The sequence below is a fragment of the Mchenga conophoros genome, linkage group LG10, assembly GCF_057382185.1.
Source record: "Mchenga conophoros isolate Kocher_MC1m ecotype Shallow Benthic linkage group LG10, M_conophoros_male_GT1.1, whole genome shotgun sequence".
Lineage (NCBI taxonomy): Eukaryota > Metazoa > Chordata > Actinopteri > Cichliformes > Cichlidae > Mchenga > Mchenga conophoros.
Genome location: NC_140535.1, coordinates 25017729 through 25039808, shown reverse-complemented (window position 1 = coordinate 25039808; position 22080 = coordinate 25017729). Strand labels below are relative to the sequence as shown.

The 22080-nt window shown below is 40.6% G+C and overlaps 2 protein-coding genes across 6 annotated transcripts in view; both read right to left on the bottom strand.

Annotated features, from left to right (window-relative positions):
• sh3pxd2b (SH3 and PX domains 2B) overlaps positions 1-1446 on the bottom strand; it is a 33543-nt gene extending 32097 nt beyond the window's left edge. For all 4 annotated transcript variants that reach the window (XM_085289541.1, XM_085289543.1, XM_085289542.1 and 1 more), the window contains exon 1: positions 1003-1446. In XM_085289541.1, coding sequence (XP_085145667.1) covers positions 1003-1074 — 72 coding nt within the window. In that variant the 5' untranslated portion in view covers positions 1075-1446. The remainder of the gene's footprint in view (positions 1-1002) is intronic.
• Positions 1447-3004: 1558 nt separating this feature from the next.
• LOC146566020 (leukocyte cell-derived chemotaxin-2) lies at positions 3005-11123 on the bottom strand. Of its 2 annotated transcripts, XM_085287979.1 has the most exons (6): positions 11083-11123; positions 10761-10832; positions 6670-6975; positions 6146-6233; positions 5671-5816; positions 3005-3671 (listed from the first exon to the last, which is right to left on the bottom strand). In XM_085287979.1, exons 1-6 carry the CDS (start codon positions 11087-11089, stop codon positions 3505-3507), a joined length of 786 nt encoding a protein of 261 aa, XP_085144105.1. In that variant the 5' UTR covers positions 11090-11123; the 3' UTR covers positions 3005-3504. The 2 variants fall into 2 exon arrangements, with proteins under 2 accessions (XP_085144105.1, XP_085144107.1); XM_085287981.1 differs by lacking the exons at positions 10761-10832; positions 11083-11123 and adding an exon at positions 10200-10264.
• Between the last annotated feature and the right edge of the window lie 10957 nt (positions 11124-22080).

Genomic DNA, 22080 nt, shown 5'->3' with positions numbered 1-22080 from the left:
AAGGCCTTGGCTGCGACTCTCTCTCTTTCTCTGGCCAACTACACCAAGTGATGTCATATGTGTGACTTTATACTAAGTGCAGGATTGCAGGCAAATACACCCACATTTAGCTCTCACTAGTCACTAATAAAAGCTCTACTGTCTATGAAAAAAAGAGGCTTTGTCCTGATGACATTCTCGTCTCCCACACAAGGTCTGGTTATTAAGAAAAGAAAATTATTCCCAAGTTCTTCGTCTTCTTTCCCTCCCTTTCGCCAACTGTTGACTGGAAAAGAAACACACAACTCTCTAAACTAAAAATATATATTTTTTTAAAAATAGTAATAAAAAAAATGACAATATCTGACACAGTCATAGCCTACTTGTCATAGCCTACAATGTTAGTCATAGCCTACTTCCTGGTTACCAGTGGCAACTAGCCAGTGTGGATAGTTAGGGGACTGGGCTGACTGTATATTATGTTTCTTGGGCTCTTCCACCATTGCAGGCTTCAGTGGTAAGGTGCTGCAATGGCTACGGTCACATGCATGTGATTCTGGGAGTCACTTAAAAAAAATGCACACTGAGAAAAGGGGTCATAGGTCACGTGAGTCGGCCACTCGAATGCTTCTTAATGATATCCTCACGTCTTTTTTAAATGAGCATTTTATTAGGTCAAAAACAATCTGAAAAACGATAACAACACAAGAGCTTTTGACTTCGGGTCACTGTACAGGTTGCTGAAATATAACAGCGTAAATCTTGATGTCGGTCGTTACTGGTCTTAAGAATAAAGATCCCAACAGATTTAAATAGTCTGAGCAAGACCTGAAGTTTTCAGAAATCATATTCTAATAAAGTCTGCTTGACCGTTTCGGCTGATTTGGTCAGCTGTAATTTGACACTCTCTTTGTTTTTTACTTTTCCCAACAGGACAAAGGGGGAGACTGCGGAATATCCGCGATCTGTTGCACATTTCACGCAACAAATCACACGGTTGTGGTAATTACACAAAAGGCTTACGTAGTGTTTGTTCGGATTCCTCCGCTTCTGGACATCTTGAACAGTTACTTCTTGCACGGTGCGCCGTGGCATGATGTCCCCTTCTTTTTACGGATCCGTTGAAAAAAAAAAGCAGATATCCCTGTCGGGTTTTTTTTCGAGCGATCACACCCGGCTGAAAAAGTTTACACTGCGACGCTTCTTTGTCATCCGAATGGCTGGGATCGATCTGAACAAACGCCTTTTTTTCTCCCCGTAAAGCTGCCCACGTCAAAATTTCCTGTCCAACATTCAGACTCTCGCAAGCCAGAAGTTAATAATCGGTTCTTCCTTTCCCCCCCTTTCTCATGCCTTGTCCCGACCCGCTGACTGCCCCGACCAAACTCCCAGCCTATCCCAGCTCGCCTACTCCCATTTGAGCAACTGGGACGCTTCGTGGACCAACCCTCCAGCTTCAGAGCAAAACCACAGTCTGCAGGAACACTCGGGCTTCAGTCTGCACACTTAGAGCTAGATGTTAGGCTTTAATCAATATGACAGCACTCAAAAACTGCGTGCTCAAGAGCACTTAAGGAGAGCGAACTTTGCCCATTTCTCACTAAATTGGAATTCTATTTATTTCAATTCTCTGTCGCAACTTTGAATGTTCGCCTTCTTTGCGACCAACCGCTCTCCATTAGCAATATAATAACACTGATGCAATTTAAATGACAGTTAAGAGTGGATGTTGTCTCACTGTGCGTACAGCTGAGCTGCAGATGTCTGAATCAGATGGCTTGAGTCTGAGCTTACTTTTCAACTCATATGCTAACTACAAACTACAGAGGACATCGTTCAGATATACAGTGCTGTGCAAAAGTCTTGAGTCAATCATCAAAGAGATAGGCACTCTTGGGATGAACCAGTGCTGTCTATATATAACACTAAACTTAGCAACCCCCCTTAAATTGTATTTTTAAGACACTTAGTTACTAGCAAAACATAATTTTCTTCCATTTCTTTAGTTAAATCTCTGAAAATTGCCAAAGATAACACAAAATTGAAGTGTTAGGCCTAGAAATATCTAGACTTGAGTGTCTGAAAGTTATGTCTTTAGGAAACAGGGGGGAAAAAAGAAAGAAATCCATAAAAGACCTGACACAGGTCGTGGGAAATCCATCCGGCCCTCACTTGATACATCTACTGTCTGCAGAGGTCTCACAAGAAATGATCTCAGTGGAAGGGTGAGAAAGAGCACCGGGGGAGAAAAGGCTGAGGGATGCCAAATAACACAAGAATTACTCTGAAAACCAGTGGTAGCAGGCCTTATGGCATTATGAACCTAAACTGAACACTTTTGTATGAAATCCTTGTCAGCAGGTACAGAGAAGGTGTAAAACATGGGGAGGCCATGTTTTAACTGCTCTTTGGAAATCACCAACAAGTTGTTAATGCAAAGGTAGAAACTCTTAAATGCTTGAATGAGTCATATGTTAGTGGGAAATGCCTTAACACGCACACATCACACTTTAAAACATGAAGTGATATCCTGTGTCTCGGTGTGATTATTAGTCATAAGATGATGTGATTAGTAAACTGGAAATGTGTTAATATTTATTTTTCCATCCTGGTAACACAACACTATCACTCTATGGTTTATTGTTTAGTATTTAGATTTGTACAAACTCAGAATACTTGCAGTTACGGTCAACATTTCTTTGCTGATATGTCACCAGGATGACTGCTGAGGGCCAGTGTCAGGTTTGTTTTAAAATAGCTCCATCTTTTGGTGTGCCATACTCATTACATTAGTACTGTACATGTGGAAATCTCCCCATCTGTAGATATCAGATGAATATGATGGAAGATATTGGTAATATAATTTTAAAAAATTGAATAAAGTTTGTGTTGAATAAACTTGCTATTTTTAAGATGGGGAAAATATTTGACAGCCTCATTTTTAACTTTGAAATAGAAAGCACTTCAGACAAAAGAAGAAATGAAACTTTATATTTATTCCATTGTTGAAAAATAAAGTCACGGTTATGAGTGATGGGATGTGAGATGGGACATTTTTCACAGAAAAGGAGAAGGAAAATGTTAAACATATGACTCGTAACTTTTTAGAAAACATCCTTTTGTTTGTATTCGATATAAAGTATTACAAAAAATTTAAATGGTTGTAAAAACTGAGAAATGGAGACAGACAGTTATCAAGTATAGTAACGCTGGTCATCACAAGTTTGTAGAAATGTGTTTTAAATAAGTTATTGTAAGAAAAACAATACAATGCATCTTTGTTAAGTTATTGTAAAAATACAGACCAACATTTTTTTATGGCTATAATAGAGAATAAGAAGAATTAACACTTAAAAAAAGTGTCAGAGTAGCCAAGTAAAAGTTGCTCATAGTAAGAAATCGGAAAGCAAATAAGTCTATATAAATTCTTATTAGCATTAGGGATTTTATGTGCAGGGGCATGCACCACGTAAAAAAGACAAGGACGCATGGTGCCTCAGTTGTATAACACATGGAAATAAAGGTTTATATGAAGGGTGAAGGATCAGTACCATCACACATTTGCAGCTCCAGGTGTGATGTGATGCCAGGGAACTGTTCTTGCAGTGGCAGTAAATAGCCCAAGGCCTCTCCTTGAGTTACCGGGCCGGAGTAACGATAAGGACGGATGTTGAAGATCTTCACGCAGTGTACTAAATGGGACCAAAACAAATATAAATCAATTATTTTGTGGGCATTAATTCCTTAATATCACCCTTAAAAAAATGCTCAGACAAATCAATGACTTAAGCTAACTCAGCTGAATAAAGTGCTTATTGACTACACACCAAAGAGTTTGAGTTTACTGTTTTATAACTTGCTATCAATCACATGTAAATCATATGAAACTGATGAGGAAAATGCTCTGTATGAATGTGACGGCCTCATTTTGAGCTTGTTAACTCTAGTTATTTGTAGAGTTTGCTTCCTTAATGTTTTCCAGCAGTCTGATCCAGAAATTGAGAGCAAAATGGCTGTATTTCCAGTTTTTCTCTGTGAGGAGTATTGGATATCTGACAGATGGGTGTGGGGGATAAGAGTGTGAGTCTGGCTTTTTGATTTTATATAAGTGAGAGCATTTTTAAATCAAGTCTGTAGAATTGGGAAGCCAGTGTAGCTCTAATAAAACTAGTGCCCTCTGTTATGCATTTTAGTTACTAAGCTTGCAACAGAATTCTGATTAAGTTGCAGACCAGAAAAAAAGTGCATTGTAGTAATCCAAACTAAAAGAGATGAGTGCATGAACAAGTTTTTCGGACTGAGCAAAGGGTGGATTTTGGCAATATTCCCAAGATGGAAGAAGGTTGGCTTGGTAATAAGCTCGTGCCTGAAACTCCAAGACTTTCAACTTGTGGTTTTACCCTGTTAGCTTATTTCCCTAGTTTGGCTGAAGGATATAGCTGTGGTAAGGTGGGTTTAGCATTCACTTTATCGTTGGCATATGAATAGTTCACTTGTGCAGCTAAAATCCTCTTCCAGCGTTTACAAATGTTACAAATGCAGGCTCAAGACCCTAAAAAAACCCTTAGATCTCGCCTTTACCATCCACCTAAACAAGCCGGCTGCCAACCTAGAAACAAACAACCTAAAAGTAGTTCTACAGCAAACTCACCAACATCATTAAATCTTAAAAGCACTTAATGATCAGTGTCTCAGCATTAATGTGGGCATCACGGTGAGGTAATGTGTCTCTGTGATGTCTAATCATGTCTGTGCTTTACCCGGAGATGAAAGGAGCTGACAGTACATGTGTTCTTCTGATAATACACTTCAATTATAAGGTGAGAGGCAGAATGAGGACTAATGATGTTTACTCATCATTCCAGCACCTTATCAGCTCAGGATGGTCTCAAAACACATTACCACGCATGAGCACATATACACATACAAATAGGTATACACCGCAAAGGAATACATGGGTATTTTAGGCACATACACAGATGCATTCCCTTTTTTCTCTAATGATGGCCCTTATGGGGGGTCATTACTCATGAACAGCCTTTAGTGGGGTTTCACATAGACCCCGATCTTAGGGGCTATCAGGAGGTCAATGCAGTCTCCGCTCGCGTTTCAGCACCTTAACTAATCCCTTTAAATCATTCCTTTTCATTCTCATGCAATGCCTCTACCATAATAGCATGGCCTCGCCTTTGCCCTAGCCATGGAACTATACAGTAGATTAAAGGAATTCACAGGCAACACTACAAGGTTACAAGGATTTAATTAAACCTGGTTTATGCTTATTTTCAGTTATAAAAATATCTCAATGGACTTCTAAATTGAATTTTTTAGAAATTGAAACAGACTTGCACACCGACTTATGGCCATACTAACAACATGGGTCTTTGAATGATATTCTGGTAGGCCATTTGACTGGTCTGCCACTTTGGTTCCAACTGAAATATTTAGACAAGTACTGGATGATTTGACGTATGTTTGGGTACAGCTATTCATGCAGTCACTGATTCATCCTAATGATGTGCTAAATATCTACTGAAATAGGTCTTTATCTGGTACAGGAATCGGTAAAGACCTGCAAAGTCTTTGTCCTGTTTATTTTGATTGAGACTCACATCTACAGTTTTAAAAACACTGTAATTTTCCTTGCTTTGCTAACTTTCAGGTATTGTGCTAGCATCTTGTCCCTCTTACCATCACTGAGGAGTTTGACTCCATCAAACTGATAACCAGCTGGGTCTTTCCGACTCACTGGACCGGCCAGAGAGCCTGAAAATATTGTGTTGATGATCGAATAGTCATCACATACAAGGTCCACTGCTTTATAAAGGCCATTACCTCTGTAAAAAGACATGTGACAGAGGAGACTGGCATTAGTTTGCCATCAGAAAAGGCTAGATTCAATTAGTCATCTTAATCTGGCCAGAACAAAAATCTCTGATTAGTTATTTGGACATCATCTTTGTCTACAGAAAGTCAGCCTTCTACCCAGACAAAGCTTCACTCATCATTAATTCCAAGTGGTTTGGTAAAAATGTGCTTTGTCATTGTAGGGATCAGGCTTGGATACTATACAAAACTAGACATGGGGCAGTATCAGCGTCTGCATGTTGCAGTATGAGTAATCCTCTGTGGGCTCTGAGATAAAGATCTGATCAGGATTAGTCACCTTTGGGAGTTAAAAGCTCCACAGCCGTACGCATCACAAGCCCTCACTCTGTTGTGGTGACCGGCACAAAGCATGCTCCAGGCTTGGACTACAGAGAGAGGTAAAATGAAATAGGTTAGATAATACTTCTCCTTCCAAAATAGGCACCATATTAAAAGCTGCAGCACTGCACGCCAAAAGGCCAAGCATAAAGACGATATTTTTAAAAATATGTTTTAACATCCACTGACTGTGACTCATGCTCTATTCATGTGGAAATAAGGCCAATTACAGCAGAAAGGCACTATTCAAATGTCATTTACTGATGTCTTCTCCATCAGTTTTGTGTTACCCACACATACAGCCTCACTCCCACAATAACGTTTTCATGAGTCAGACTTGAAAAAAACTCTGCAAATCCATTTTAATTCCTTCTTGGCAGAAAAAAAGAATGAGCTGTGTGTTTGTGACCATCTGAAGAAGTTTGCAGGAGGTTTGTGTTATTGTAACATTTCGATATGGGCAGATGCATATTTCTATCATACCTGGCATGCAGCACTGGCGCGTCTTGGCCCCTGAACACTTGTCTTTGAGGTATCGGTCTTGGCAGATGTAACGGACTGGCTGGCAGATGCCTCCCAATCTAGTGCAGCTGATGTCACTTCTAGGTCCCATGAACACTCTCTTGCTTCCTGATTTGACTTTCTTTCCTGGAGTCACAGCCTTTGGCCTCCTGTCATTAGAACTTGTGAAATTTCCCTTCACCTTGAGTCTGCTGCTGTTCTTGTCAGGGCTTTGAATTTGTTCCTTTTTTCTCTCTCCATGTTCTAAAGCGCCACTTAACACCACATCTTGGGAGAGATGAAATGAAATGAGAGTTAGAGTTAAGAGTGTAATGGAGAAAGGATTAAAAAAGAGAATGGCTAGAAAATTTCCAGGTTGAAGGATTAAATCAAACTTTTCTGAGACTGATATTTGGAATGAGTTATGCAGTATTTGGAATATGAAGCAGCAGATTTTCTTTCTGTTCAGTTAATACCACTTACAGTCTGTGAAAAAGTATATGCTCCCTTCCTGATTTCTACTTTTTTTGCATTTTTGCTACATCCATTTGCATCTGCTTATCCAATTCAGAGTCGCTCAAAACTCATAATTGCAATATAGACCGGGGCTGCAAAGTATCTCAAGCTGGAGTCCACGGTGTCACCAAAACTGCCTAAAGTATGCCTCACCTCCAAATCTCTCTCCTCAGTCTGAACCACCTAACCTATAATCTGTTCCTGAAGTGTACCATGATTTAGCAGAAGTGTTCGGAAACGATCCAGCTTTCTTTCTCCCTCCTCACCATCCTTTTGATTGTTTTACAGATTTACTTCCAGAAGCCTCACTGCCCACTAGTTGACTCTACAGTTTTTTTTGTTTTTTTTGTTTTTTTTTTCTAAATGACATCAGAAACAGCAGTATGCGACATTACGTGATGGCAGAGCTTCAGTTCATCCTTTGTCATTTTTTTTTTTTTTTTTTTTTAATAAATAGGACAGGGGGAATGAATGAGAGAAAGAGGGGGATGCTACAAGCATAGCTCTAAAGAATGTAGCATCATGGGCAGTATAGTCCGTGTTGCAGGGAGAATGGACTGCCATACACGTTATGTGTCTGTGAGCGCGAGGAGGGAGAAAAAGGCGAGTGGAAAGGTACGAGTTGTCGTCGAGGAAAAACGGGAGCTGGAAGCATGTAAATATAATAATAACCACTGCAGCCAAGAAGAGTGCCTGACGAGCCCAGTTGTAAGTAAGCTATTAAGACTCGACTGTACACCGTGTTCGTGTTTTCCTCCGAAAACAATAAGTTCCGTTGGAGCAGTCTTTCAACGCCTCTCTCTGTCTCTCGCAAGAAAAATTGACCCACACAACAAAGTAAAGCTATTTTTCGGCTATGAGCCGACAGGGACCCCGCCGTATTAGTCAGAGGTCCCTTTACTACAGTTCGGAGTCGCGGACCTTCAGCAATAGTAATAAATCACACAGCAATAGTACATTCACGTTGTTGTAAAAAGCACGATAATATATTAAGTAATCCAAAGTATTCAGAATACGTTACTCTCATTGAGTAACGTAACGGAATACGTTACAGAATACATTTTGGGGCATGTATTCTGTATTCTGTAACGGAATACATTTTAAAAGTAACCTTCCCAACACTGTCTGTTGTGCATTAAGGAAAACAGCCTTCAGTACTCACCTGTGACACTTCTTATACCTGGTAATGCCCTTTGGTCTTACCAATGGTCCTACTGTTTTCCAAATGCTTGTCAATGACATTCTCTGTGACTTTCTGAAATGTGATTTTCTTTGTTTTATTCTTGTTTACCTGGATGACAATTTGATTTTTAAAGTCCATCTCAGAACACTGTAAGTCCAGCAGCTCCTCCAATGCCTTCTGGAGAAGCTGTATGTTAATGGAGAGAAGAGCTCTAATGCTTTTTGAATGTTGCCACTCTATCCATGACCTAAGGAAAACCTCCTTGTCTATTACTGACTTCTCCAAAGTTTGCCTTCCAGTGAAACTCTTTGCCATGGCCTTGTTCTTATTCAACCAGACCCATCTCAGCAGTTCATTGTGGAAGTGGACGCGTCAGATTCTGAGGTAGGAGTTGTCTTATTTCAACAGAAAAATGGCAAAATTCACTCAGTGCATTGTTGGCGCCCATGAACTGCTGGCCATCAAGTTAGTCCTCAAAGAACGGAGACACTGGATGGAGCAAGCTGAGCATCTCTTTGTTGTATTTACCGACCATGACAACCCCCATTACCTTCAGACCACCAAACATCTAAACTTTTGCTTTTTACCAGATTCAGCCTAACCATCACTTACAGACCTGGCTCCCATAATTTAAAGCCTGACACAATGTCCCATTAATTCTCCACCTCTGATTCCACCTCAGAGAATAAAACCATCCTTCCACTTATTTGCATCATCAGTTCCTTGGCTTGGGAAATAAAGTCTCTCTTAGGGAATGCTTAGCGGGAAATAAGTCCTCCAGCTCCCCACCTTCCCCTCTTCTTCAGACTCCCATTCACCCTCGGTCCCACCTGTAGTCCCATCTGACTACTGCCCAGATTAAATCCACAATGTCTTTCACATCACTTCACAGCTCAAACCTGTTCGGTCCAATCCACTGTTTTGTACCTTTGTCTAATATTAAAATTTGCTTGATGATACGAAACACATAAGAGTGACAACTATGGCAAAAAAAGAAGAAATCATGAAGGGGGATAAATACTTTTTCACTGGACTGTTTATTTATATTACAACTAGATTTAGATATTAGGGATACCAGTTACATTCTGCCATACTTCACATAGATGTTTGCTTCAAAATGACCCCACAAAAAAACACTATTTTAAAAGGATCACCTTCAAAATTGCAGTTTTTAGGTATTAAGGGAAAAACTTTTCTTGCATTTTCTTGATTAGTTAATAAAGTCACCAAGTAAGTCTTAACACACTGTAGGACGCCTTTTTTCAGGGTTGAATGGTGTTACTTGTCTATATAGACAGACAGAGTCATAGTTCAGTTATTCATAGTATGTTTAATTCTGACAGCATACTAATTATCCTGCCCAGGCATGAGTCTTTGATCTTCATTAACCTCAGAAGCACATAAAATATTTCAATCACACTGCCCTGGCACAAGAACACACATTGGGCTCAGTGATTGAAAGAAGCTGCTTATCACTAGAAGGCCTTAATGAGTGGGCAGAATGGTTGTGGCTGTGGCATGGAAAAGCAATTTTCCTCAGCATGTGAACTAAATTAGAAAAGACCAAATTTTTTTGACATGTGCAAGTGTGCCTTTTGCCTCAGCAAAATTAGATAGCATTAAAGGTTTGCTGCAGTTTTACTAAATGTTTGTTTATGTATTGCCAGGCTTCTACTACATTTTAAAGCAGCTGCAGTGTTAGGCTGTTAACAGTTAAGGTACTAACAGTTAACCTGAAGAGATGAACACATGCAAAGACAGACACAGCACTGATTGGCAAGCACATTTCCATTAACTCCACTTGACTGGATACCTCTCATGGAACTGCAGGGTTGTGTCCACTGTGGTGCACGAATCATTTTCATCTCAGTAGAAAGATGGCTGTCTCATTTTCATGTCGCTCAGCAATCCCCCAGAGTTACTGTGCCTTAAGCTTTTTAGTTAGATGCAATGATGTAATGTTGCATTAAGCACTCAGTCATGCTTTAAATGTGTCATCCACTTGCGCCAACTCATAGTCTCTCTGGCAATAGGCTCGAACCCCCCAAGGTTCATGTTTACAGGAGTTTACAGTCTCCTAATAGGGCTCAGTTCATGGTAATTTGCAGGGCCAAGCAGATGTTTATGCACCATTTATTGTTTCCATAATGGGAATCTTATTACACTGCTGAATGAAAATTTGTGTCCTATGTACCCTAATGCATACTTTTAGCATGTGGATTCAAGTATTTTGTGGGAATGCACGTGTCCATTTCTGTATGATCTACTTAATACAATTACTAATATATCCCAGACATATTCCATACACTATGATGCACGCTAGAATAGTGTGCATTTTGCAGGTGGCAATTTTATACGAAAGTGACTTACGTACAGCATAATAAGAGCGCAGATATGACACAGATCCTAAACAGTCTTCCCATCATCAGGTCAGAAAAAAAAAACTCTGTAGAATGATGAATGAACAACAGAAAATGTTTTTAATCTAATCAAACAAGTGTCCGATAAATGTAATCTTTGTATCAATATCAACTATCTGGCTAAATCCTTCAATAAAAAAAGTTAAAAATATAGCTTGGGTTTTGGTTTTTTAAAAATATAATACTAGGAAATCTGTCTCAAATCTCAAAGGAACACACGGAAATGATGGAATAATACTGAGACTTTTTAGAGATAGAAAATTGAACTAGACTTACCAGTCATGTGCAGATGCTGAAGAGTGGCTCCCAGCTCAGTGGGAAGGAACACAAAGAAGGGACTGTTGGAAAACCAGCCTGCTGTGGAAGCTACACGCCTGAGCCACAGGACATCCCCCAACTGTCAATATTGACATTGGCTGCTAGAAAGCATACCCTTTTACTGGCTCAAAAAGCTCAAGTTTACTTACTTTCTACTGCTACACTAAAAGCTAAAGATTAGGACACACACACACACACACACACACACACACACAGCTTGGCTTCAGTAAACATTAAATCTACTTGAGAACTTTCAGTTAAAAACTCGTTTTATGTATTAGACAGTAAATAGTAACTTGGGAAAAGCACCAGCTGTTATGGCTAATCTAAATATACAACAGGTGATATAACAATGAAATGCTTATAATATTTAAAAAATGTTGTTTTAAAGTTCTTTTTATTGTCTCCAAGAAATAAAGTTTATACTGCTTTGCCAATTTCACAGTAGTGGGAACAACCGCTGGCACTATTAGGTTATGCATAGTTGCACTGAACTCTGACTCCTAGCATGGCTCCAATTACACCCCTCCAATAAACTCATTAGTATATGTGGTGCAGTCAGCAGGTGCTTGACTGTTGTGTCAAGCTTAATGAGACAACAACAACGAAGAAAAAAGAAAAAAAGGAGAAAGAAAAATTATTATATTCATACCGTGAGACTGGCATCTTTCATTGCATAATTTGCCTCCGCGAGGCAATGGAAGTTAATCAATGATGAATTTCTTCCTCTCCCTCCGGGAGAGTGAAAAAGACGTACATGGATGAATGATGGATGGATAAACACGTGAATGTAGGCTATTTTAGACATTGCTTTGTGCAGAATAGAGAATGGGAAAGCCAGAGATGAGAAAAAAGGGTTTAATTGAGGTTACACACATTGTATTCTAGCCAAAGAAAGGAGCTAAGTGTTCTGTCTTGAGTAACTGGGAATGCCCAAAATGTGGTTACTGCACTTACAAAAACTAATAAAAGCCCTCAGAATAGGCCTTGCTGTGATGAATTTAGAGTTGATTCATAATAAATAATTAGTAATTGAGTTAACAGATATACAACTCAAACATCTGTTTAAATGAGTCACAGAGATAAATGTGTGGTTCTTTCGTTGCAGCAACCAATCAAAATTAATTTCAAAAATGAAGGGCTATATCTCTGTATGTACGTCCAAGTGTATTTTTCTCTACTGATGTATTGTGGTCAGCTGGTTGCTCTCTCTGAATTTACAATTTACTGAGAGCAGAGGAATGGATTCAATAGCAGCCGGTAAAGAGTTGAGCCTTTTGCAGCCAGACAGCTTTGATAATCAAATATCTGGGCAGAGGATTACACTGATAGACCATATGGCTTGGAATTTGAAAAAGAAGAGAGGGAATTAGGGAGACTAATAAAAGACAAGGGAACAGAAAAGGAGAGAATAATTAGAGCTGAAGTGGTAGTGCTCAAGACTGAGCGAGTGAGGGAGGGAACAAGTGAAAAAAAACACAGGGAAGTGAGAGAAATAGCAAAGACAGTCGACTGGGCAAATAGAACTGGACTAAATGACTACAGACCCGTGGCTCTGACATCTGTGGTCATGAAGTCATTTGAGCGCCTAGTTCTCTCCCATCTCAAGACCCTCACGGCCCCCCTCCTGGACCCCCTGCAGTTTGCATATAGAGCCAACAGGTCTGTAGACGACGCCATCAACATGGCCCTACACTTCATCCTGCAGCATCTGGACTCCCCAGGAACCTACGCCAGGATCCTGTTTGTGGACTTCAGCTCTGCCTTCAACACCATCCTTCCAGACCATCTCCGAGGCAAGCTTTCCCAGATGAATGTGCCTGATCCCATCTGCCGGTGGATCACTGACTTCCTGACGGACAGGAAGCAGCACGTGAGGCTGGGGAAGAATGTCTCGGACTCCCGGACCATCAGCACCGGCTCCCCTCAGGGCTGTGTTCTTTCTCCTCTGCTCTTCTCCCTGTACACCAACTGCTGCACCTCCACCCACCAGTCTGTCAAGCTAATCAAGTTCGCAGATGACACCACCGTCATTGGGCTCATCTCTGACGGGGATGAGTCTGCCTACAGGAGGGAGGTTGAACGTCTGGTGTCCTGGTGCAGCCACAACAACCTGGTGCTGAATGCCCAGAAGACAGTGGAGATTATTGTGGACTTCAGGAAGCACACAGCCCCACTCCCCCCCATCATCCTGACTGACACCCCCATCACCTCTGTGGACTCATTCCGCTTCCTGGGTACCACCATCACCCAGGACCTGAAGTGGGAGCCCACCATCACCTCCGTCATCAAGAAAGCCCAGCAGAGGATGTACTTCCTGAGGCAGCTGAAGAAATTCAACCTGCCAACACGGACGATGATGCAATTCTACACTGCAATCATCGAGTCCATCCTCACCTCCTCCATCACCGTGTGGTACGCTGGAGCCACTATCAGGGACAAACAGAGACTGCAGCGTGTTGTGCGCTCTGCTGAGAAGGTGATTGGCTGCAGACTCCCATCTCTGCAGGACCTGTACACCTCCAGGACACTGCGGCGTGCAGCCCGGATCTCAGCTGACCCTTCTCACCCTGGACACAGTCTGTTTGACCTGCTCCCCTCAGGCAGGAGGCTCCGGTCCATTCGCACCAGAACCTCTCGCCACAAGAACAGTTTCTTCCCCTCTGCTGTTGGACACATGAACAATAACCACATGACTGTCCCCGCCACTAACACATGACCCTACGCTGTGTCACTGCATCATTTCATGTCTGGCACTGATCACCACCTGCACTCATGTATATATCTTTCTACGTAGCACTCATAATTCTTATTCTCATGTATATATCTCATGCACATATCTTTCTTTCTACATAGCACTTTAATTCTTATTGTTTGCACTGAAGCACCGCAGCAATTTCCTAATGTTGTAAACCTCAACATCTGGCAATAAACCCATTCTGATTCTGATTCTGATTCAGAAAATGAGAATGAAGCAGCAGAAATTCCAGCTAGCCTATCTGCATCTCAAACATGAAAGAAAGGCTGGTGTTGACTCAGTGAAAACCCTTTGATAAACATGGCTGCTTAAATAAAAACATGTATCACAGTCTTCAAACTCCTGGGAGGACAGAACTGACATTTCACTCCTGCTTCTCTGTCAGTTAGTTCTGGCATTTCAAGGAGACAGAGAAGAGATGCCACAAGTGTTTCCTAGCAACAGTTCGCTGCAAAACCCTTCTCCTCCTCCTCCTCCCACCTTCTCTCCTCCGCTCGCCTCCCCCTAGAACTCCCTCCATCCCTGAGATACGAGTTGCAGCAATGCAGCACTTGCTTTAGACCTGAAATACATTCTAATTCTCCTGACCCTCCCTCCCTCTCCCTCCAGTTCCCTTCAGCACGCTGCCAGGCCTGCATCAAATGACATTCAGGCCGCTGTCATCTGTAAAGAAAAAGCATACAGCCAGGCTATTCCCTGTGAAGGTTGAAGGCACTGCAACTGAGAAGTGTTGGCAGACAAAGTACTAAAAGAATGCAGCAATATTTTACCTTTTACACGGTGAGCGGTTAATGTGCATGAGCCTGACTCTTACTCTTTCATTTGATTTCTTTAGCACCTCTTTGCTGCTTAGGTAGAAAGAACATCTCACAAAAGCAGGCTTGTGAAAAGACTCTGTGGTCTGTTTATGGCCTGGAACAGCTTTGAGGGTCTAAATCAGCTTTCGCAACACAGCGGCCCAGTCACACCAACTTGGCTCTGTCGATTTGTAAACATATTCATGGGACTTGGGGAGCGGGTATTTAGCCAGCCTGAGCAGACAAACAGAGCGCTGTAGGGTGTGGGATAAACTTGATGGTGCTGGTGGCAGCAGACAGGGGGCACCAAAGTCTTAATAATTTGTTCTATTAAAAGCATTTCCTATGTTTGAAAGGGCATTGAACTGAAGTCTGCCCATATCTGTAGGGAACAAACCAACAGCATTTAGCCAGACAGGACATTTCAGCATATACAGATGTCCATCTATGTTTTTCATCTGTCTTGTGAATTTTCACAAGCCATAACAAGCAGTGAGACAATGGAGCAAGAGACTGAATGTGACTGAAATCTTAAGCCTCGGCTACCTCAAAGGTGCGTCCTTACATCATATGGTTGCAGTGTTATTCTACAAATGTAATCATATATTGCGGTGTATGCACAGAGCCTGTGGGACACTACACTACACCATATGGTTGCAAAAATCTTATCAAAGTACAGTGGAAGGAGCCATAGACGCTTTAAAAACTCACCAGCGTCTGTCTGTCTCTTTATTTTCTAATGAAGCTGTCTGGTGAAGTAAAAATTTACCAAAAGGTAGCCATGTAGTAGCACTTGTGCTGAAACAAATAGTCAGTTGACACCTAAATTTACTTCATGTTGCTTCAAAACCTTCATTCTCAGAGAACTAACACAGCCCGTGACACAGCAAATAAAAGATGTGAAGGACAGAAAAGTTGAAGTCACAGATGACAAAGTAAAACTAGCTCACTGGCGAGGAAGGGAAAGCTCAAAGGCTCAGACTGGAGCCTTTGAACTGTGCATGAGTGGACACAACAACAGAATGTGATAGGCCAAGAGGATGGACGTCTCACAGGCCACGTCCAGCGACGTATGCATCAAGACACGGTTCTGTGATTGATAGATCATTGCGGAGGAGGGAGAGAATATCAGGCACAGCAAGAAAGATGTCTGAATCACATCCTTTTGCTTTGATCGGGAAGAAGGCAAAGGTAGGCAGCACAAGATGGGGCCGAGTAGGAAAAAAATGAATGAAGAGAGAGCAAAAAAAACCTGGAAGTCAGTCTCTCATTATCTGATCCCAGCTGGGGACTAAAAAAAGGAGAGATTTCTTAGAGAGAGTTTGATTCAGGGTCTCTCCTTTTATATAAAACTTTCCAAGACTTGCACCGGCTGAAAACAGCCATGCAGGAAGAGCAATCACACAACCCTCACAAATTTTGTGTTCGGCACTTAGCAGTACTTAGAAATTCTATTTCAAAAAGAAATTGAGAAACATATTGTGTTTATGAGAAAGCAGATCCCAGGTGTTAAATGTGGCAGACACAGACAGAGAAGCCACTGGGTCGATTAGCCTGCTCTGTGAGGTTGCATTGATGAGCAGACAGCCCAGATAACCCTTATTTTCACGTCCAATATTGTTGTTCCAAACTCGCATAGGTGAAATTGATTTGTGTAAGTGAGGACAATACATTTCAAGTAAGTTCCTATCTAATGCCTGCTCTCATCTAAACAACATCTCACTTGAAGTCTGTTCATTAAGAGGTACCTAATTACGCCCACATTATCTATAATTACAGTATTTTTACATCACGCTTCCAAGATAAAATTCCTTTAATGTAGCTTCAGTGTATAATTAGCATTAGTAGGCTCCTACTGCACACATAATTAGAGAGAAATTGATACTAATACACCTGTGTAACAGGGCAAAGGGAAAAAAAGTACTATTGTATCCCCAAGTTGCAACATAAACCATTTCACAGATATGATGGTTGCAAGACAATGTGTGTCTGTGAATATTATACACTGAAACCCTGTTGGGATAATACTCTGTTTTAAAAGAGAGATGTGATATTAAGAAAGCCGTCCCATCATGTATCAGTGAAAAACAAAAAATCTATGGAAAAATGTGTTGTTGGGCTCATGCAGTAAATGCTTAAAGAGATGCAGGTGGAGTGACATAAACCTGCAAAAGGCTTTGTTTTATTTGGGTCTACCTGCCCATGATGTTCAGTTTGCAGCTGAAATAGAATATCTCATCTTGATGAGCAAGGTGAGGAGATGTATTTTAAGCAGCTTCAAGAACCACGAGAAAGAAGAGTGATTATTATGAATCTATAGCTACAACTGAGTAAAGCTAACTGATGTGCTATTTTTATCCAGCTGCTAAAGTCTATAGAAGAGCAGTGGCTTACAGTATGTGTTAGCGGGATTGGTTCATTATTGGTTTTGTCTTTTTGCTGAATAAGTAAATAACTGAAACCAGCTGATGCCTTTTATTTTATTTGTAATAGATGTGTGTATAAATGTTTGATTTTAGGGGCTCGTGGTTACATTCAAGAACTGGTGAATTTCTTTCTTTTTTTCATGGTGGCCCCATCAAATTTTCTCAGGCTGTAGTTGCTTCTGTAGCGATATAGGACAGAGAGGGACAGAAACTGCATTTTGCATAGTTACCTGTTGGTCTCTTTTGACTCGGCTATCCATGATCTCAGAAAAAAACTTGTCAGCTCCTTCCTCTGTCACATTTTTCTGTTTGCTGCAGGGATATTCATATTAAATACTTTCCCCCCCAGAAGATGGCAGTAATAATCCACCAGACTAGGCCACTGAGGCAGGCAGGAAGCACGTTGCAAAAGCAAGAATCTCATAGGTTAATTACATAGCACTCTCATGCCAGGGAACGTGATCATTCAAACAGTATCTAACTTGATAGAAGCACAGAAAGAGATCGGGAGAGAGAGAGATAAACAGAAAATGTGTGCAAGAGAGAGAGAACCTAAACAGAGAAAAAAAAGAAAACTTTTGTGTTGCTTGCTAATAATCACCTTGGCTTGATTTGTTGTTACAGTTTTCAGTGCCTCTTTTTCCTCTTGTCACTGTCCACATAATTACAAACAAGGACTGGGAAAGCTGGTGGGTCAATTTAGACAAACGTACTGACTTATCTTGAAGGAGGTTAAGTAGTAAGTCAGATGAAATGTTCACAATCACAATGTTTACACACATAAACACAGCACGGAGTTGTATCTAATCAGAGTCGCCACGTGACGGGATTGTGTAGCACTTCATGAGAACAGAGAGCGTCATGCTATAAATAAATGAATAAAGTAAATGAAGGAGTAAATGTTTAATGTTGTAAGCCTGAAGAATATCCAAGAAAACATTCAAAGGAACATCTAACAGTTTATTCTAATCACTTCCATCACTCATGAGAATTAAATGGTGTAGATTCAGTTATTACGCCGCCATATGCTCTTGTGGTGGTGGGGAAGGTTTTTGTTGGTGGTTGGCATATGCAATGTGCACTTTGCACTTGTTTGCAGGCATCTTTCTGTTTAATTATGCTACATGGCTGTATGGCTGCTCATAATTAAACAGAAGCAATAAGGAAAAGTGAGGATGATAGCTATTGGAGAGAGCAAGGCTACAATTGCTTAAAAAGGACCTAAAAACTATAATCATTGGCTGGAAGCATGACCATTATTAACACAAGTAGTGTCCCCACAGCCAGATAGTTTAAAGAATGCAGGAATGCACAGGGGTACCTTTTAGCACAGAAAGCATTGACCAAATTGTTGAAGAAGCTCAGTATGTGTGGGAGACCCATTTATACTATACTCCCACGGTGGCAGTGTTCTTTTCTTATCCCCATTTCCTGATGAAAATTGCATTTTGCCACTCGAATAAAAATGGTTTGAATATTTTTCACAAACGGACACTGGGGAAAAAAACCCTACAGAATCTTCTAATAAAAGTGGTATAACGATTTAGTTTTGGGGATATATGCTGCCTCACATTTTGAGTAAAGTGCAACTAAACAGCTAAAACATGCAAAGTTTAGCTATATTTACAGATTGATTAACTATTCATATGTCATATCTTAAGATTCAGAGATTCAGATTTCTGTTATTATCAGTCAATTCAATGCATTTGCAGTATGGTCTAGGTAAGTGGTGACCCAGACCATAATAAGAATCTGAGTTTTCAACTACAGATCTATTTAGTACATATGAAACTGTAGCCAACGTTAACAAATAGATGATTAATCTTTAATTAATGTTTCTAGAGAAAACCATCGACTATTGCACAATAACATGTCCTGTTTTACCTAAGACATGGAAACATAACCATAATGATCCATGAAAATAAACATAAACGTGGCAGGTAAAGTTTCACATCTGTCACACTGAAAACTAATCTAAAAAAATACAGGTCAGATCTATTTATCAATCAATTTAATACATGATCAACAGAACCTGTTCAAACTAATCCTGTTTTGGATTAGTTTAGGAAAGGTTATTTAATTTCATGGTGAAATAATAACATTTTTATAATTTTCAAGTGTCAAAATGGGTAAAATTTGACCCCAACAATAAGGTAACAGTCATTCGTGTTCATTCGTAATTGCAAATCATAGGAGCACCAATGCCCAGAAGCTACTGTGTTGATCTTGGAAATAATTTTGATTATATAATTAAGATATTTTTGTAGTAGTGACTCACTCTTAATATAGTTTAGCCAGACAGCTTTATTTGTATCTGTATTTTATTTTTATTATTTTGCCATAGTTACACTGTGAAATTAAGAGAGACAGGAATGTGGAGAATAGGGGAACACAGTGGTGAACACACCCAACTTTACTCATGTGTAGATGGTCATCGACACCCTCTACCCTCATGGTGTCGGAACATCCCAGTGCACCCACTGCACAATAATCAAACCACTGCTGTGGTTAAAAACTATTACTAAAAATACTTATTTGGGGAGGGTTAGCTTTAAATAGTTACTGTCAGACTAAGCATGTCACAAAACATCCTATAATCTTATATCTATGCAGAGAGGCTCTTGTGACTGGGACTGAGTGTTGAAGAATGTAAGTAAAAGGTAAATTTCTGTCTGAGAGAAAGCAGGCAGTAAAAACAGCAACAACAAAAAGACAAGACAAGAAAGTTATGTGACAACAAAACAAGGGCTCTGAGAGTTCTGAGCAAAACTTAAAAAAAGAATTTTCAATGAAATAACAAAATGAAAGGGGACAGGAGTCATTGTGTGCTGTGCAGGCTGATCCTCTTCAGACAGCAGGATGCCAGTGAGTGGGTAGCTGTGCTAGAGGGCCGCCCAGTAAGGAGTGACATACATCATAGACACTGCTTTCCCCTGCACCATTGTCTCCACTGCTATCCTTCAAAAGTTACCTCACTGCTAACACATAATATATGACTTTTGCTAAAACTGGCAAAACTGAAACATTGTAAATACATACGATCATTAAAATACTTGAAACATCTACATGACCCTGTAAGTGTACCATAACTCTACAAAACCCCAAATCTCTACGGGAAGATGAGCCTGTGTGCCTTTTTCGTGCTGTGCGCAGCTAGGCCCCACGGGCTGAGGCCCGACCACCCTCAGACACCCTCCACAGGCCTGGCTCCAGCCCTGGTAACCCTATCATTGGCATGGGGAACTGCTCCCTAGATTTTTCGATTCTTCTGCATCTTTTGAATCACTTTTTGTCTGGTCCCTCACCCTGACCAATTTGCCAGGAGACTCCCAACAACATAACCCCTGGGATCACTGGGACAGACAACCCACTCTACCACGATAAGGAGGCGATTTACTGAGGTATCTGGGGGTCTTGAAGAAGGGAGCAAGAGATCGACATAGGGATTGTTGTCACGGCTGCAGTGATGCGACCAGTGTCTGTCGTGGTGAAGAGAGATTTACCAGTCAATCTACGGCCCTAGCCTCAACTATGGGCACTATCTTTGGGTAATGACCGAGAGCAATATCGCAGACACAAGCAGTGGAAATGAGCGTTCTCTGAAGGGTGGCTAGCCTCTCCCTTAGATATAGAGTGAAGACTTTGCCCATCCGAGAGGAGCTCAGAGAAGAGCCGCTACTCCTCCACATCAAAAAGAGCCAGTTGAGGTGGCTCAGGAATCTGACAAGGATGCTTCCTGAGCACCTCCTGGGTGAGGTGTTCCAGGCATATCCCACTGGGTGGAGGCCCTGAGGGAGACCCAGGACACGCTGGAGAGATTATATCTCTCAGCTAGCCTTCAAACACCTTGGTGTTTCCATGGATAATCTGGAGGAGGTTGCTAGAGAGAGGGAGGTCTGGGCTTCTCTGCTTAGGGTGCTGGCCCTGCTCCTTGGCCCTGGATAAGCTGAAGAAAATGGATGGATGGATAATTCATCAATTAAGTACAACAATTTTTGACAAACTTTGTTTCATATCCAGGTGGTGTGCAGCAGATTTATTAAGGTTTGCTGATGAAAAGAGCTACCAGACTGGGGAAACATTGATTGCTTTGAATACAAAATGACTACCTAAAAGATTCTAAAAGCCCATTTGATCTGTATTTAAAATAAGAAAACAAATAAGATGATAAATACTTAATTCATCCTATTTTTATGGATTTTTTTCAACATGAAAGACACGCATCTAATGGACAAACGAAAAACACGTTTGGTATTATGTCATTCACAGATTCACAGATAACCAGTAGCCCTAACAAAATGATCAAAGCTTACTACCAGTGTGAGTAGAACCTGCGATGACCTGGAGTATTATATCTTTCTCTGGAGCTTTTTGATCCAGGGTCAGTTATAAGAATCTATTTATGTTTATGTTACAGTGAGCTGGTGAAGTTGAGGTTGTCTGAAGGCAAACAAATTATAAACTAATTTATATAAAATGACAAAGTTAGTGAGTCTCAAACTCTTTAATGATCCTTTACATACTACTAAGAAATTAAAAATAAAAAAGGCCATACCTCATTAATATAATCATTCATCAGATAGAGAGTATTATTAATTGAAATGATTCTCCTCTGGTATAGACATTGCTCCATTACATAACTAAAAATCTGATTCCTTTTTCATGCTTGGAAACAACAATCATGTTCGGTTATTTTGTGCATGTGTTTTAAACCACATGCACCTAAAGCTCTGTTACTTATATTCTACTCATCCTTAACCTCAAGGATGAGTAGAATATAAGCAATAGGAACGATGTCCATAAATTAAATGAGCAAATTACGAGTGCTCTTCCGTCTGATAAGTTATGCAAAAATTTGGTCCATTAGCATGGAAACACTTGAATCTTTCTGCCTTCTGCCAAATGCTTTTAGGGAAAAGCTTTACGTGAGGTGACCGTGAAAAGGATTAAGTTGGTAAGGAAAAAAAAGTAAGAA